Below are 13,767 nucleotides of genomic sequence, written 5' to 3'. Positions count from 1 at the left end.
GGATGGGGGGAATTCTGACCTGTCTGAGCCAGGCATAGGGTCCCCTTCCCCTGTCCAGAGGTTGGTTCATGCACAGATATGCACCTTAATTCTAGTCAGCGAAACATGGCAGGGAGGGGAGGAGGGGGGTGGCTTGGTGGAATGTGGGACAAACTCCTGGGAAAACTTTATTCACCCATAAAAAGTGACACAAGAAAGACATGGGCTTCTTCTTCTACTGGGCGGTGGGGTATCTGTCTATGGCCTGGAGACTGTGGCAGCCATCTTGTAGTCAGCACAGGGACAATCAAAAGTAATGAGGATGGGAGAACAAAAAAATGGAAATAACCCAAGTTTAAAGTTACTGAATTAACCAACTTTGAAAACACCCTATCTTCGGACTTGTGAGATCACTTTTTAAGCTAGTTGAGTCAAGGGATCAAGTCACTTGTACCCAAAGGCATCTTCATTAACATACCCTTCTATACAAAAGATCAAAGAAGAGAAAAAGAGAGGATAGACTAGTAAAACTAAGAAGTCCATGTTCAGATTGTTTAGCAGGACATGATATGGACAGGTGGGGGGTGTTGGGAGAAAGGATCAGGAAGCCAGGCTGTACTATTTCTGTAATCTCGAGCAAGTTTGAACCACTCTGGGCCTCCATTTCATCATCTGTAAAAAGAAGTGTGTGGAGGAATCTTCTGGACCTTACATGACTCTCTTCTCCGAAATGGAGAAGTTGAAGACACTTCACCTGCTTAAAGCAGACCTCCTCAACCTTGATGTGTAGTGGAATGACCTGGGAAGACCTCAAAAATTTCCAGTGCCTGGGCCACAACTTAGACCAATTAAGTCAGAATCTGGGAGGGACCCCCCAGTGGTTGAGGACCATTAGCTTAGAGGGATCTTTTAAACCCCATAGTGGGCACCCACTCATTGGCAGAAAGAGGAAGGGTCAGGAGGCAGGGAGTCAGCAAAACTGCACGTGAACCCTAAGTTTGGAATCCTTGCCCACTAACAGGAGGCTTTGTTCAGGCCACAACTTCCAGGAGCTGCTGAAAAACTGTGCAGAACCCGGAGATGAAAGCTGAGAAGAAACTCTCTCTCTGCAGACTGGAGGACCACCCAAGCTTGTGCAGAACTTTGGACTCACATTGACGAAGATGCACAGTTCACTAACCACGTTAGGGATTTCCAGCCTTTCAATTTGAGGATAAACTAAAAGGAGAGACATAAATTTAGAAAAGAAGAGAGTCCTTCCTTAAATAACTAAATTAAATCTTATTATTTCAGAACAGAATATCACATACCCCAAATTCAAGCCATCCTTCTGTACTAAATTTTAAAAGCAGTGTTGCGTCTGCTATGAGGTATCAGGATGTGAAACACAGATGATTCTGTTCAATAGGAAAGGCTCAGGAACACCCTGCACCTTGACCTGGCCCTCCTGCAGTCATTCACATGCAGCCCAGAGACAAGCCAGCATTAGGCCAAGCTGCTACAGGCGACCAGCAAGAGCTGAGCAGAGTCATGCCTCCTGGAAATCACTCCCTCTTCAAGAAAGGGGCAGCTAGAAAAGGAAGGTCTCCAGGGGAGACTTCAAGGAGGGAGCGTGAAGCAGGAGGAGAACACTAAGCAAAAAGGCACTGTCCAGCCTGGACGTCATTGTCCAGCCTGACTCAACCTGGCACGGGACCTTGAACAAGTCACTTCTCCTCTCTGGATCTTATAAAGTTAGGCATTTGAGTCCCACGGTCTTCAAGGTCCCCGTTGGACCCAAATTTGATTTTTCTTCATCCCGTGGGAAAAGGGCATTCTCCTCACCCAACCATCAGCATGAACGGAGAGCCAGAAGAAACAAAACAGGGGTAATGAACTCCGTTGCTTACAGAGGTCAGGCAGACAGTATAAGAGATGAAGCAGTGGGTGGGGCGCTGTAACAACACAAGGCAGGATGCCCCATCTAGGGACGCAGGCCCCATCTAAAGGAGGCAGCTGCTATTCAGCTCTGGGTAGATGTCCCCATAAGGAAAGATTTTGTAATTTTTTGCGGAAAAAGGGCAATCTAGATTTTTTTTTTTTAATGTAGTCTGCTGATTGTTTAGTCTTGGCATTAAATTCTCTCTAAAAAAGAAAAAAACGAGAACAAAAACTTCTGTGTGTGAAACAAAATACATCTGCAGCCAGATATAGCCTTCAGGCCTATAGTTTATGACTTCTGACAAAGAGGATGACAAAATTTCTTCGTAATTGGGCCTTTCTAGTAAGTTGGTCATTTATTTCCCCTTAAGATACTGTGTGGAAGCCCTTCCTGGAATTTCAGGCAAATACTGAAACTACAGCTTAGCTTCATTGACCTGCTGCCTCTCACCCCAAGCAGCTGAGCCTCTCCCTTCAGCCCAAGACTGATGCTGACCCACCCGTCCCTAAGCCCTCTGTGCAGCTCCAAGCTTTGACCCTTCAGGAAGGTGCTGGAGCTCAAGAGGTAGAAGCCACGCCAGCCTTTCCGACACCATCTCCTCCCCCACTTTAAAGCTGAGAAGCGACCCCCAAGATAACCCTGCCCCAGCAGAGAGTGTGTGATGAGCAGTAAGCACAGATGAGGTCAGGGACAGTCGTGGCAGCTCAAGTCATGGCCCTGGACCCCAGTCCCAGTGGTCAGGTGGTAAGAAGTATGCTACCTAACCAGACGGGGACCATCTGAGTACCCTCAGGTGGATCCAATTCCTGGTCCAAACTAACCTTGTTCAATCGTTCTTAAACAAAACAGGAGATCTCACTGGATGGTTTCTTATTTGACTAACTGTGGCTTTGAGAAAGAAATACTCAGATCTCATATCAAACACATTTATTCTTAAAGTGAGAAGTTCACAAAGGATAGCTATAGGAGAGTGAAATATTTAGAGCAGAAAAATTGCGGGTGCTAGCCAAACCTCAAATACTGTCACAGCAGGGTTATTCCAATAGCACTTTCCTAGCATGGCAGATCACACGTGTTAAAATTAACTGCATTCTCTGAACACCTCTCAGTGGACGTGCACAATGACAGAAGCAAACATTCAGGGACTCCTCTCTTTAGGACCTTACAGAATGGATTTATGCACATCTCAAAACAAGTATATTACAACATATCCAAAACAATTCACATCCATTTAAAAAAAATGCTTTGACTTCAAAGAAATTGGTAGAAAGACTTAAAACAACAAGACAAATACAGGCAAGAAATAGATCGCTATTTTTATGTGCAAGATACTGGATTCTTGAATTGAGAATCAGTGTCAGTCCTCACTTTCAACATCACATCAAAAAAGTGTGGCGGAAAAATGAGTCACCTTCAATATGAAGGATGTGTGTTGCGTACACTGACAACACTCTCAAAGATACAACAGTATTGCAGGAGGAATGCCAGTATACGAAATGGACCTTCTTTTGAGGCCAAACACTCATGAGTTATCAGATGACCCTTCAGATATTTGGGTTAAGCAACTACAATATTCTGGTTTGATCGAGGCACTTGCAAAAAGCTATCTTTGTCATGACATAGAGTCCCTATGAGTTGTTAGCCATTAATGATGGCATGATTTTTTGGTTAGGCAGCACTCTATACTGAGAACTCGAGCGTGAAGCCTTGATCACAAACAAGGTCATTTATAACATCGGGACTGCAAAGTCAGATTTGCTCAAACTCTCCTCAAATCATGGGTTTTGATGTCACATTTGAACAGAAAGGCTTCACAATAAGTCTTGACTTTCCAGAGTTATAATTCACATTTTCCCAATACCATTCAACACCTCTAAAGTTTGTTTGGTTTTTCTCCACAAGAATACGTAGAATGGATCTTATTTCCCCCCTCTACAAATTATTTCCCCAGGAGAGAACTGTCAAACCAACTTAAAAACACAAAATAACCTTACGTTTTCTCACCAACAGTTAAGTATCAGACCTCCCGCTCCCACTCCGACTTGTGCCGCAGAGCCCTCTGTGTACGCTCTTCAGACATTCCTCATACCATTAACACAGCTTCCCATCACCATCAACTGTCCTTCCTCGACCTTTCCTGGCCCATCACGAAAGCTAGTGAATTGAGAGGGAAGGAGAAAGGGCACTGAAAAAGGTATGACTTTTACAAAAATAGGGTTCCAGCTGTTACTTGATCCTCCACAGCAAAACTGGACAGCATCATTCATACAGACCCCCAACACTAAATTCTCAAGTGGCTATCTTTTTTGTAGTCAGGTCTCAAAAGCTCAAACCTAAACCTACTGAAGGAAAGTAGCAAAGACTTCCTAATATTGAGCAACATAGACCTAGAATTACATGGGGAGTATGACAGGTCAAGACCAGTCACGAGGTTGTTTAATTCATCGATAAGAGGCCAAGTTCTCCACCCTACCCCAGCACTGCCATTCTGGGAAGAGCCCACTGGCCAGCCTCGGACTGCCAAAGATTGTGGACTCTAACTCGGTCTTAGGGGGCACCTGGTGGAATGCACAGTCCTGGGATGCCCTCTGCGTCTGCACTCCATCAGGTTTCCATTGCACATGGACAATTCTATAATTCTGACCCTCATTGTTATCCCAGAAGACCTGCCCATTAGTATGGTAAGAAATACAGAACTCAATTTTCTCCTCAGTTGGAATGACAGAGGGTAAGTCAATGGCAAACGAGAAGGTGTCACTATCTGAGCCACCATACACATTTTTCATGTAGACACAGTCCACATCAGTGTAGCTTTTCCAAGTATTAAAAGTGATACGGATCTGAACCTTCTTCTCAAAGCTCACGTTTTTCACTTTCACAGTTCCAGTCACTGTTCGCTCTTGCAAAGAGCAGTTCTCCAGACAGACAAAGTTCTTCTGAAAGTGCTTGCGAAAACTTAAGTAATCAGTTGAAGGCTGAGGGAAATCTAAAATCAAGTTTTTCTCCTCATGGAGTTTTAAGCCAGAGGAGATATCGTTAAGATCTAAGAGATCAAACTGGAGATCCCACGCAGGTTCTTCTGGGAGGTCAGAGAAGACATGGATGGCGGTGAGAGAGAGGCCCTTGGAGTCAGCAAAGACAACCCGCTTCTTGGCTTGGTTATGTGAATGCTTCCAGTCGTTCTGTGATTTGGTTTCCTGTTTGATATTGAGACACGGTTTCAGAGGCTTTAATTTGTTCACAAAATTTCTTCGTTGGAAGTCTTCGTAAGGGCCCAGGAAACTCTTCAGAGGGGGTGAATGAGCCAAGCAGAGCCTCACGGCCACATCCACTGGCATGACTGAACTTGTCAAAGGCCGTGGATCTAAAACTTGAATCATTCTGGAATACAAAAAGAAGAGGGGTTATCACCTGGATCTGGAATGTTCTTCCCCTGGTCCCAAATATATATGTAGCGCTATTTCTGTATTGACTAAATTACAGCCGATGCAGTAATTATCAGGGATGTGCTATCAAATGTCATAAAAGAAAACAGTATTAGATGATCAGATCTGCATTCTGCATTTGGCTCTGCTCTTGACTGGCTACAAGGCCATGGGTTAACTACTTAAAGCAGCCGGGGGGCTCAGTTTCCCCATCTGAGAAATAAAAGGGTTAGATGTGGTCATCTCTAGGCCAGCTCTAAGAACCATTTGCTCTGTTCTGGGCCAGTGGTTCTCAAACCTGTCTGGTTACAATGGCCTAGGGAGGTGGTTTCTCTCTTTTTCTTTAACGCAGATTCCTAGGGCTTAGAGCCACCGAGGCAGAACTTCCGGGGTGGGGGTGGGGGGGCAGAGGGGACAAGGAGGTTATGTTCTTAAAGCTTCCCAGGTGATCTAATGACTAGACAGGTTCTGGAAACACACTCCCAGACTCTGCTCCCTCTAGCTGCTTTGCCAATTCTGCTGTTGAACTGATTACACTTCTCTGGAAAGGGAATCCACTTGGAAATAAAAAGGTAGAAAATTCTCATGGAACAGTTTTGAGAGTAAGAATGCCAGAAAGAATGAAGTCAGAGGATTATCTTTGCACTTTAATGATCGTGCTCTTCCTCATTTTTCACAAACAACTGAAATGCAAGTCAGCAACTCATGCACTTAAAGAAAAACTTTACCTAATCTATATTTCTTATAGAAAGACGTCCGTGACAAGTTCACATTTAAGTGGAAAAAGCCGATTACCTAAAAATTGGACTGTTTTTAATATATATTATATATATGAACTTGTAAATAAAACACTTAATAGGAAATAACCAAAAAATTAATTATCTCTGGGTGATAGGATTACAAGTGACCTATTCTTGTCTGTACTTTTTTGGTATTTTCTAATGTTTTGGTAATGGATATTTATAACTAGAAAGATAATACAGCTATTCAAAATTCTAAACATAACTACGCTCAGCAATATTAAATCAAGAAGGTTTTGCTTTCTGGCCTTTAGCCCTCAGTACATATTGCCAAGCTTATGGACTTTTTTCCCCCTATCCTGGCCTTACAGATAAGAGGTGTGCATCACTGTACATGGCACTTCTCAGTCTGCCTTTAGCAACTCTGCACAGCAGCTCTAAGTGCATAGGCCCATGGTCATTATCACAAAATGGATAATAAAAGAACAGGCACAGAATTTACTTCATTGGCCCTGGGGTTTTTCTGGGAGACCCACAAACTTAGAACAAGCAAATGAAAGCTAAAGCTATATTTGTGAGTCTAATAATAGTTAACAGGCAGAATTTTTAGAGAAGTCTCCTAAGTTATGTCTGGAGAAGCTATTTAAAGTACTCTTCTGGGAAGTTTTTTTGTTTTGCGGATTTGTTTTGTATTTTCACTTTTTGTACTTCAGTATGATTTGGCGATTTCCCTGGAATAAGTCCTGGCCAAGAGTTTACAAATCATCATTGGCTCAAACTCCGAGTCTGAGTTCGCCATGGCAAACCGTGACAAGCAGAGCAGGGGGAGGACGAATGAATGAATGCAATCATCCTGTCGGTTCTTCCCGCAAACCCAACCAACCAGCAACGTGAGATGCTGTTCCCACAAATTAAGCTGCCCGAGTCCTTGGGATATTTGTGCAGGACCAAGAGAGAACGTCGGAATCCAGGAGGGAATCTGAACTAAAGCTGACTCACGTTCGGAGTTTCTGGTTTAGGAGGCTAATTAGCAAAATAAGCTTTGCCCAAGAAGCGCAGAGCAAATCGCACCTTCCAAGGGCCCCGGCGCTAGAGTCAGTTCAGCAGTCAGCCAGTTTGCCCGCCCCTGGGGTCTCCATTCGCAGCGATGACGAAGGAAAACGCAGGGCACCCGCCCCGCAGCGGCGCGCTGCCCTCGGCTCCGGGCGCAGCGTCTGCAGGGAACCTACCTGGTGCAGCTCATCCGGCAGAGAGGCGGCGGCAGGCCGTGAGCGCTGGCACTGTGCTGGCCGCCCCACTTCGACCCTGCTCCCGGCTGACCCCGCTGGCTGGCAGCTCGGGCCGATCGCGGCTGCGGCGCCGGAGAGGCCACTTATCTGCTCCGGACCACGTGAACCCACCCCTCGGACCAATCGCCGGGCCGCGGGCCGCACGGCGCGACCAATTAGAGCCCGGCGGGGGCGCGAGCCTTGCGCAGGGAACGTGACCTTCGTGGTGCTGGACCGGCAGGTCGCGCGGGGCGGGCGGGGACTCCGGGACCGCTGGCCCGAGTCGCGTAATGCGACCCTTGGGCGAGGGGGCGTGGAGGCAGCCGGGTATTGCACGTAGCGGGTGCAGGCCAGGAGACACAGCAGCCAACCTCGCCCAGGCCGGGCGCCAGCTCAGCCGGGCTCCAGGGAAGGAGATGCCCTTCTGCGTCTTGAGGAGTCTGTGCACAGTTAAATGCTGAGCACAGAAAGTTGTGGCTCGTTCCAAATGTCTGTCTTATTTGAAGTGTTTATATTGTTAATTGCTGATGCCTCTGCTTATCTTCTCCGCCACCTTAGCAGGAGCAATCAGAAGTTGTCTGCATATTTTTTGGTTAGGGTGAATCCGCAAATGCACCGCGCAGTAGACTACTAACAAACGTTGTTAATAAAGCGTGCTAGCCCCATAAAACAGTGAGGTGGAGTTTAATTAGAAGGCACTTTATATTTCGATCTATTCTTCAGTTTTTCTCCCTGGAAGAGAAAACAAAAGCCAGAAATGAAATGGCCTTTTTTTTTTTTTTTGAGATTTTATTTTTCCTTTTTCTCGCCAAAGTCCCCCACCCCCACCACCCCGTACATAGTCGTGTATCTTTAGTTGTGGGTCCTTCTAGTTGTGGCATGTGGGATGCCTCCTCAGCATGGCTTGATGAGCGGTGCTGGGTCCACGCCCAGGATCCAAACTGGCGGAACCCCGGCTGCGGAATTGGGGCGCGGGAACTTAATCACTCGGCCACCGGGCCAGCCGAAATGGCCTTTTTTGTTCACTTGGCCGATGAGCCACAGAGCCAGTGGTCAACCGAAGTCCCTCGACTCAGTCTTGACGTCCTTGGGCAGTGATGTGGAAACCAAAATGTTAAAATATCACACAAGCTTCATGACTCTCCCCAACCAGTTACTGTTGCTGAGGGTTTGTTGTTTTGTTTAATTTGGGGAATTTTTAGGCCATCAGTTATAACCATAAAATTAAATTTCTAAGTTGAGTATAAATTATTTTTATAAAACCCACATCCTAGTTCTGTTCTATTAACTTAATCAATTAAAATGCACAAAACATACAATGCAAAATGTACAAAATCCCTGTCTCTTACTGTCAAACGGTGGAATTGTTAAAGTGGGGGATTAGAGTGAAGAAAGAGACACTCGGGCTGAATATCACTGGGGAGGGTGATTGGGCTCCATTTTTGAAACGAAACATGCAAGTAACAGCAGATCTTCTGGCCTCTCAGCCCATCCAGAACTAGCTGAAAGGGCATGGTCTCTGGATTTGACACTTGCTAGCTACGTGAATCTAGGCACGTTCCAGCCTTAGTTTCCTCACGTGTAAAATGGAGATAGCTCTGAGGATTAAAGAAGATTGCGCAGATGAGAACACTCGGCACAGTGCCCAGCACATGTCTTTAACTGGTGGTAGTTCTCGAGCCAGGACTGGATCCCTCAGTAGTGTTAGTTCTTCCTCTGTCAACACAGGAGGCAGGTGCCCGAGCTAAGATACTGATAACAGTAACCGCTTCTTGAGCCTTTATAATGTGTCAAACCCTGTTCTAAGCACTTTGCGTGTCTTATGTGTTTAATTCTCACAGTAACCCTAGGTGGTGAGTCCAATTGTTAATCCCATTTATAGATAGGGAAACCAAGGCACTGAGAGGTCAAGATCCCAGGATCTCACAGGCAGAGCTGGGACTAGAATCCAGCTGATGCCAGAGCAACAACCACTGTCCCATACTGTCTTCTTTTAATTACCCATCAACATTAGAGTGATAGAGGTGGAAGGTGCCTTAGGCATCACTGGCTTCAAAGTCTTTATTTCACAGATGAGGAATCTAAAGCTCAGAGAAGTTGATCTGCTTGCCAGAGCCAAAACAGAACACTGAGTAGAGTTTTTTCCTCCACTCATGATTATATGTTGAGCCAAAAAGTGGATATTACCAATTAAAGTTATGGAGAAACATAAAATAATCAGAATGTATTGTGATGCCATTTGGATGGAAAGGTGTGCATACATAGAAAATAGATTATAGTCTACCAAAATGTGCTTATTTTTAAATGGTGAGGTTATGAGAAATTAAAAATTTCTTAGTCATTTTGCTTCTTTGTATTTTTAAATTTTTCTACAATGAACATGGACTTCTTCTGTAATTAAGAAATGACTTTTAAAGGATTTTTAAAACTTTCAGGTTCAACCAACACGTAGAGCCTACCTTATAGGTGCCAAGAACTGTGTTGGAGACCCCCGTCCTTGTGCCCTTCGCTCGCACAGTCCCTTTGAGTTGGCTCTTGTTTCCATTCATGCTGCTTTCTCTCCTGCCCCCTGGTGCTGGCTGATGCCATGAAAGCCGTTCTCTCTGAACTTCAAATAGATCAGGGAGGCAGTGCTGTCTCTTAAGAGGAGTCAACACTCAACAAACCTCTAAACTGAATGATCCAGGCCACTCACTTTGTTTGTTTTCCCAGCTTTATTGACATATATTTGACATATAACATTGTGTAAATTTAAGGTGTACAACCTATTGATTTGATGCACTTATATATTACAAAATGATTACCACTATAACATCAGCTAACACCTCCATCACGTCACATTATTACCATTTCTTTTTTGTGGTGAGGACATTTCAGATCTGCTCTCTTAGCAACTTGCAAGTATATAATCCAATATTGTTAACATGTTGTACATTAGATCCCCAGAAGTTTGTACTCTTTGACCAGCAAATAGCTCCCCATTTCCTCCACTCCCCAGCCCCCGGTAACCACCGTTCTACTCTCTGTTTCTATGAGTTCAGCTTTTTTACGTTCCACATATAAGTGATATCATACAGTGTTTATCTCTCTTCCTGACTTATTTTACTTAGCATCATCAGGTCCCTCACTTGTCCCCTTCCTGGCTTTCACTGCCCTTCGTTGTCGGGTGAGAGGAACTGGGATGCATCCGTGTTCTTAGTCACAAGTTGCTCCAATAGAAATGTGGATTAAGAATCGTAGGGAGTTTTATTATTACTTGTAGGTTTTCTCCAACTGTGGTTTGGCACTATCCCAAACTTGCTTTGTCCTACCCATCTTAACAATAAATCTATCAGTGAGGGCTTCTTGATCTGTGCAGTGTTTCCAGCCCTGCCAGGGGTTATAAGGACTCATAAGCCACAGCTCTTTGACCTTAAGGATGTTACAATCTTTATTACAGAAGACCAAATTTCAATTCATGGACTACCCAGGGAACGTTTTAAGGAGCTGCTGAGCAAGGAGCTGATGATTGTGTGGCTTACGCAAGTCATCTCTGACAGCATTTGCCCAACACTTCACCAGAAATCTGCCCTTGGGGAAATACCCTGGGGGTTCCCAGGTTGCCAACTCACTTTCTGCAACCTTGACTCTTTTTTCAGTGCCCGATCAAGAAAAGTGCTTGAGAATTCAACCTTACAATTATTAATATGAAAATGTCAGTACTGTAACCACAGTTAGAAGTAGTGGGACAGACCTCATAATTGATCTTCATGCCCTACGGTGTGGAGTCAGTGAGGTTGAGAACTGCCCATTTGTTTAAAAGGACTGAGATTTCTATTTTTGAGAACAGAGAGGAGCCAGTTCACATGTCTCAGTGAAGAGTAAACTCTCTTACACTAGTTCCTTCTCCCTTCTTTAGCCACACTGAATGGGAACGCCAATAATTAGGGAAGGGAGTGTAATTTTAAGGGAAAAAAACCACTTCTACAGTGCTTAATTTGGGTCAGGCACTGTTTTAATCACTTTACAAATATTAACCAGTGTAATTTTTGTAAGAATCCTCTGAGGTCGAGACCATGATGATTATCCCCATTTCACAGATGAGGAAACTGAGAAGGTCTGGGGAGTTTAAGTAATTTGTCCAAGACCGCACAGCTAGTAGATGGCAGAACCAGATTTCAAACTCCATAGAGTCTGGGCTCCAAGTGCATGAGTTGTTCTAGAAAAGACAAGCCCCACACTGGTACCTATCAAGACAAAAAAGAAGCTCTGTAGAAGGCCAGAGAGATTCAGAAAGGAGAGGGCTCCCTGTGGAATATCTGTGGAAGCTTCTAGGAGGAAATAAGACTTGGAAAGGCCAGGAAAATGGGAAGAATTTAAATGTGGTGGAATTTAGGGCATTTAGATGATAAGAATCCAGCTGTGCGGCTCAACCAAAATGAGAGTAAATGAGATCACAATGAAAATGGTGCCAACAGCCCATCATTCTATTCAAAGGACATATTCCCAGAAGGCAAGAGAAGGAATTAAAAGTGTTGCTGAGTAGACTATGCTATTAGCCATTCTATTTACACTGAAGGGATTTTCAAGTATAATTTTCACTGCCTGGAAGTTTTTGGTTTTTATCTCATACCCTACTTTTTTTATTTCTTTTTTTGCTGAGGAAGATTCTTCCAATCTTCCTCTATTTTCTATGTGGGTCACCTCCACAGCATGGCCACTGACAAGCGGTGTAGGTCCACGTCTGGGAACCAAACCCAGGCTGCCGAAGCAGAACAGAACCCAAGTTAACCACTAGGCCATGGGGCCAGCCCCCATATCGCACTTTTAAAGCATCTCTGTAAGAGAACAATCTGGGCACAGGCTTGAAGGCATGATTATTGTTCCCAACAGTAAGTGGTTAAAGAAAATGCAGGACACCACCTGAGACAGGTGAGGTATCTGGGGTGAGGTGAAGAAGAAGGAGAAAGGAAGAGAAACAAAACAAGGATGATACACTTGGCCTCTCTAATGATCTGTTGGGAGGAAGGATGTAGAGATAAAAAGACAAGTAGCCATACCAGGTTGGCTGAGCAGTGAATGGGGCACATGAACATTATACGCATTTGTGTGGGGACCTGAAATCAGCCACCCCAAGATATGTCTCTTTGGCATGATGATTATTTGAGGCTGGTTACTTTGCAGACAGGAAAGCAACAGAAAAGTGGAATTTACTTGCCATTTTTTAGGAGACGTTTACATTTGTAAGGTAAATCTCTATCTGTAAAAGGTGCCTCCCTCTCTATACCAGGAAGAGGAAAGGAGATGACCTTCTCTCTAAAAATTCTTAATCAATGCCAAAGGCAAGGACTTAAATCTGCATTTTATTGTGCTTCTCTGGTAACCTCCTGTAACTGACTTTCCTCCCCCTCCCAACGTTGGCATTTCTTTAAGGATTAAACATGTTTCCTTAGGCTAGGAACTGATTGCTGCGCTCACCTGTGACCACCCAGCTTGAGACAACAGACTTGCCTCCTGCTACGCCCTCCGAGATAGCAGACCACTACCTGCTGTGTCCCTCAAGCGCTGTGCCAACAGGGCAATCTTGTGACTATTGTGGGAGGGACATTTCAATCACATGTGAAACACCCTGTTTGGGGGTATATAACCACTCTGTGCACCCCACTTCTTCGGTGCCCTTTCTTCCTTCTGGAAGAGAGGCCCCGGGCCATGGTTCCTCATAAAGCTTTGTTTAATTTTCTCTTGCTATTCTGTCTCATGTGAATTTAATTTGTTCTCCAGCCAGAAGAACCCCCATTAGATGGAGAAAAAGTCTTCCTCCCCTACATTTGCTACATGTGCGTCGGGACTTTAGAGAAAAGAGAAGCCTCTGGGGGCCAGGATGGCCAAAGAGGATCAGGACATGTAGGGTAACCTCAAGGAGAGCAATTTGGCTAGAGGTGAGGATTCTAGCTGGGAGGTATAGGGGGGAAGGGTCAAAGGAGAGAGAACCTTGGGGTCAGCCTCAGTGGCCTAGTGATTAAGTTTAGCGCATTCCACTTCAGCAGCCCAGGTTCGGTTCCTGGGCGGAGACCTACAGTGCTCTATGAGCAGCCATGCTGTGCTGGTGGCCCGCATACTAAAAAATAGAGGAAGGTTGGCAAGGATGTTAGCTCAGAGCCAATCTTCATCAGCAAAAAAAACAAAAAAAAAAGAGAGAGAACCATAAATGTTAGAAGAAAATTCCCTGGACTATCTTGAGTAAAACTAGAGATCTGAATGCTACCAAATGAAATGAGCAAAGAACGTAATAACAACCTGACTGTAGGGGTGAAATCATTCTCTTGTGTTGATAGTTACATCTGCAAGTTGCTGCAGTTTCTCCGCATTCACTGAAGGATTAGGGTGAAGAAAAGTGTAAGTTAGTGTCTATGAAGAAAACCTTAAACCATGACAGGAGGGCTTTTTGAAAGTCT

General features: G+C 44.7%; 1 protein-coding gene across 2 annotated transcripts; it reads right to left on the bottom strand.

The window, feature by feature from the left end:
* Positions 1 to 2,812: 2,812 nt before the first annotated feature.
* Positions 2,813 to 7,479, bottom strand: PPP1R3C (protein phosphatase 1 regulatory subunit 3C). Of its 2 annotated transcripts, none has more exons than XM_014839426.3 (2): positions 7,295 to 7,479; positions 2,813 to 5,281 (listed from the first exon to the last, which is right to left on the bottom strand). In XM_014839426.3, exons 1-2 carry the CDS (start codon positions 7,306 to 7,308, stop codon positions 4,342 to 4,344), a joined length of 954 nt encoding a protein of 317 aa, XP_014694912.1. In that variant the 5' UTR covers positions 7,309 to 7,479; the 3' UTR covers positions 2,813 to 4,341. The 2 variants fall into 2 exon arrangements, with proteins under 2 accessions (XP_014694912.1, XP_070343369.1); XM_070487268.1 differs by having other exon boundaries at positions 7,137 to 7,409.
* Positions 7,480 to 13,767: the final 6,288 nt, after the last annotated feature.

The sequence above is a fragment of the Equus asinus genome, chromosome 2 (genome assembly GCF_041296235.1).
Source record: "Equus asinus isolate D_3611 breed Donkey chromosome 2, EquAss-T2T_v2, whole genome shotgun sequence".
Classification (NCBI taxonomy): domain Eukaryota; kingdom Metazoa; phylum Chordata; class Mammalia; order Perissodactyla; family Equidae; genus Equus; species Equus asinus.
Note: the sequence above shows the minus strand (reverse complement) of the source record. Positions and strands in the feature narration are given on the sequence as shown.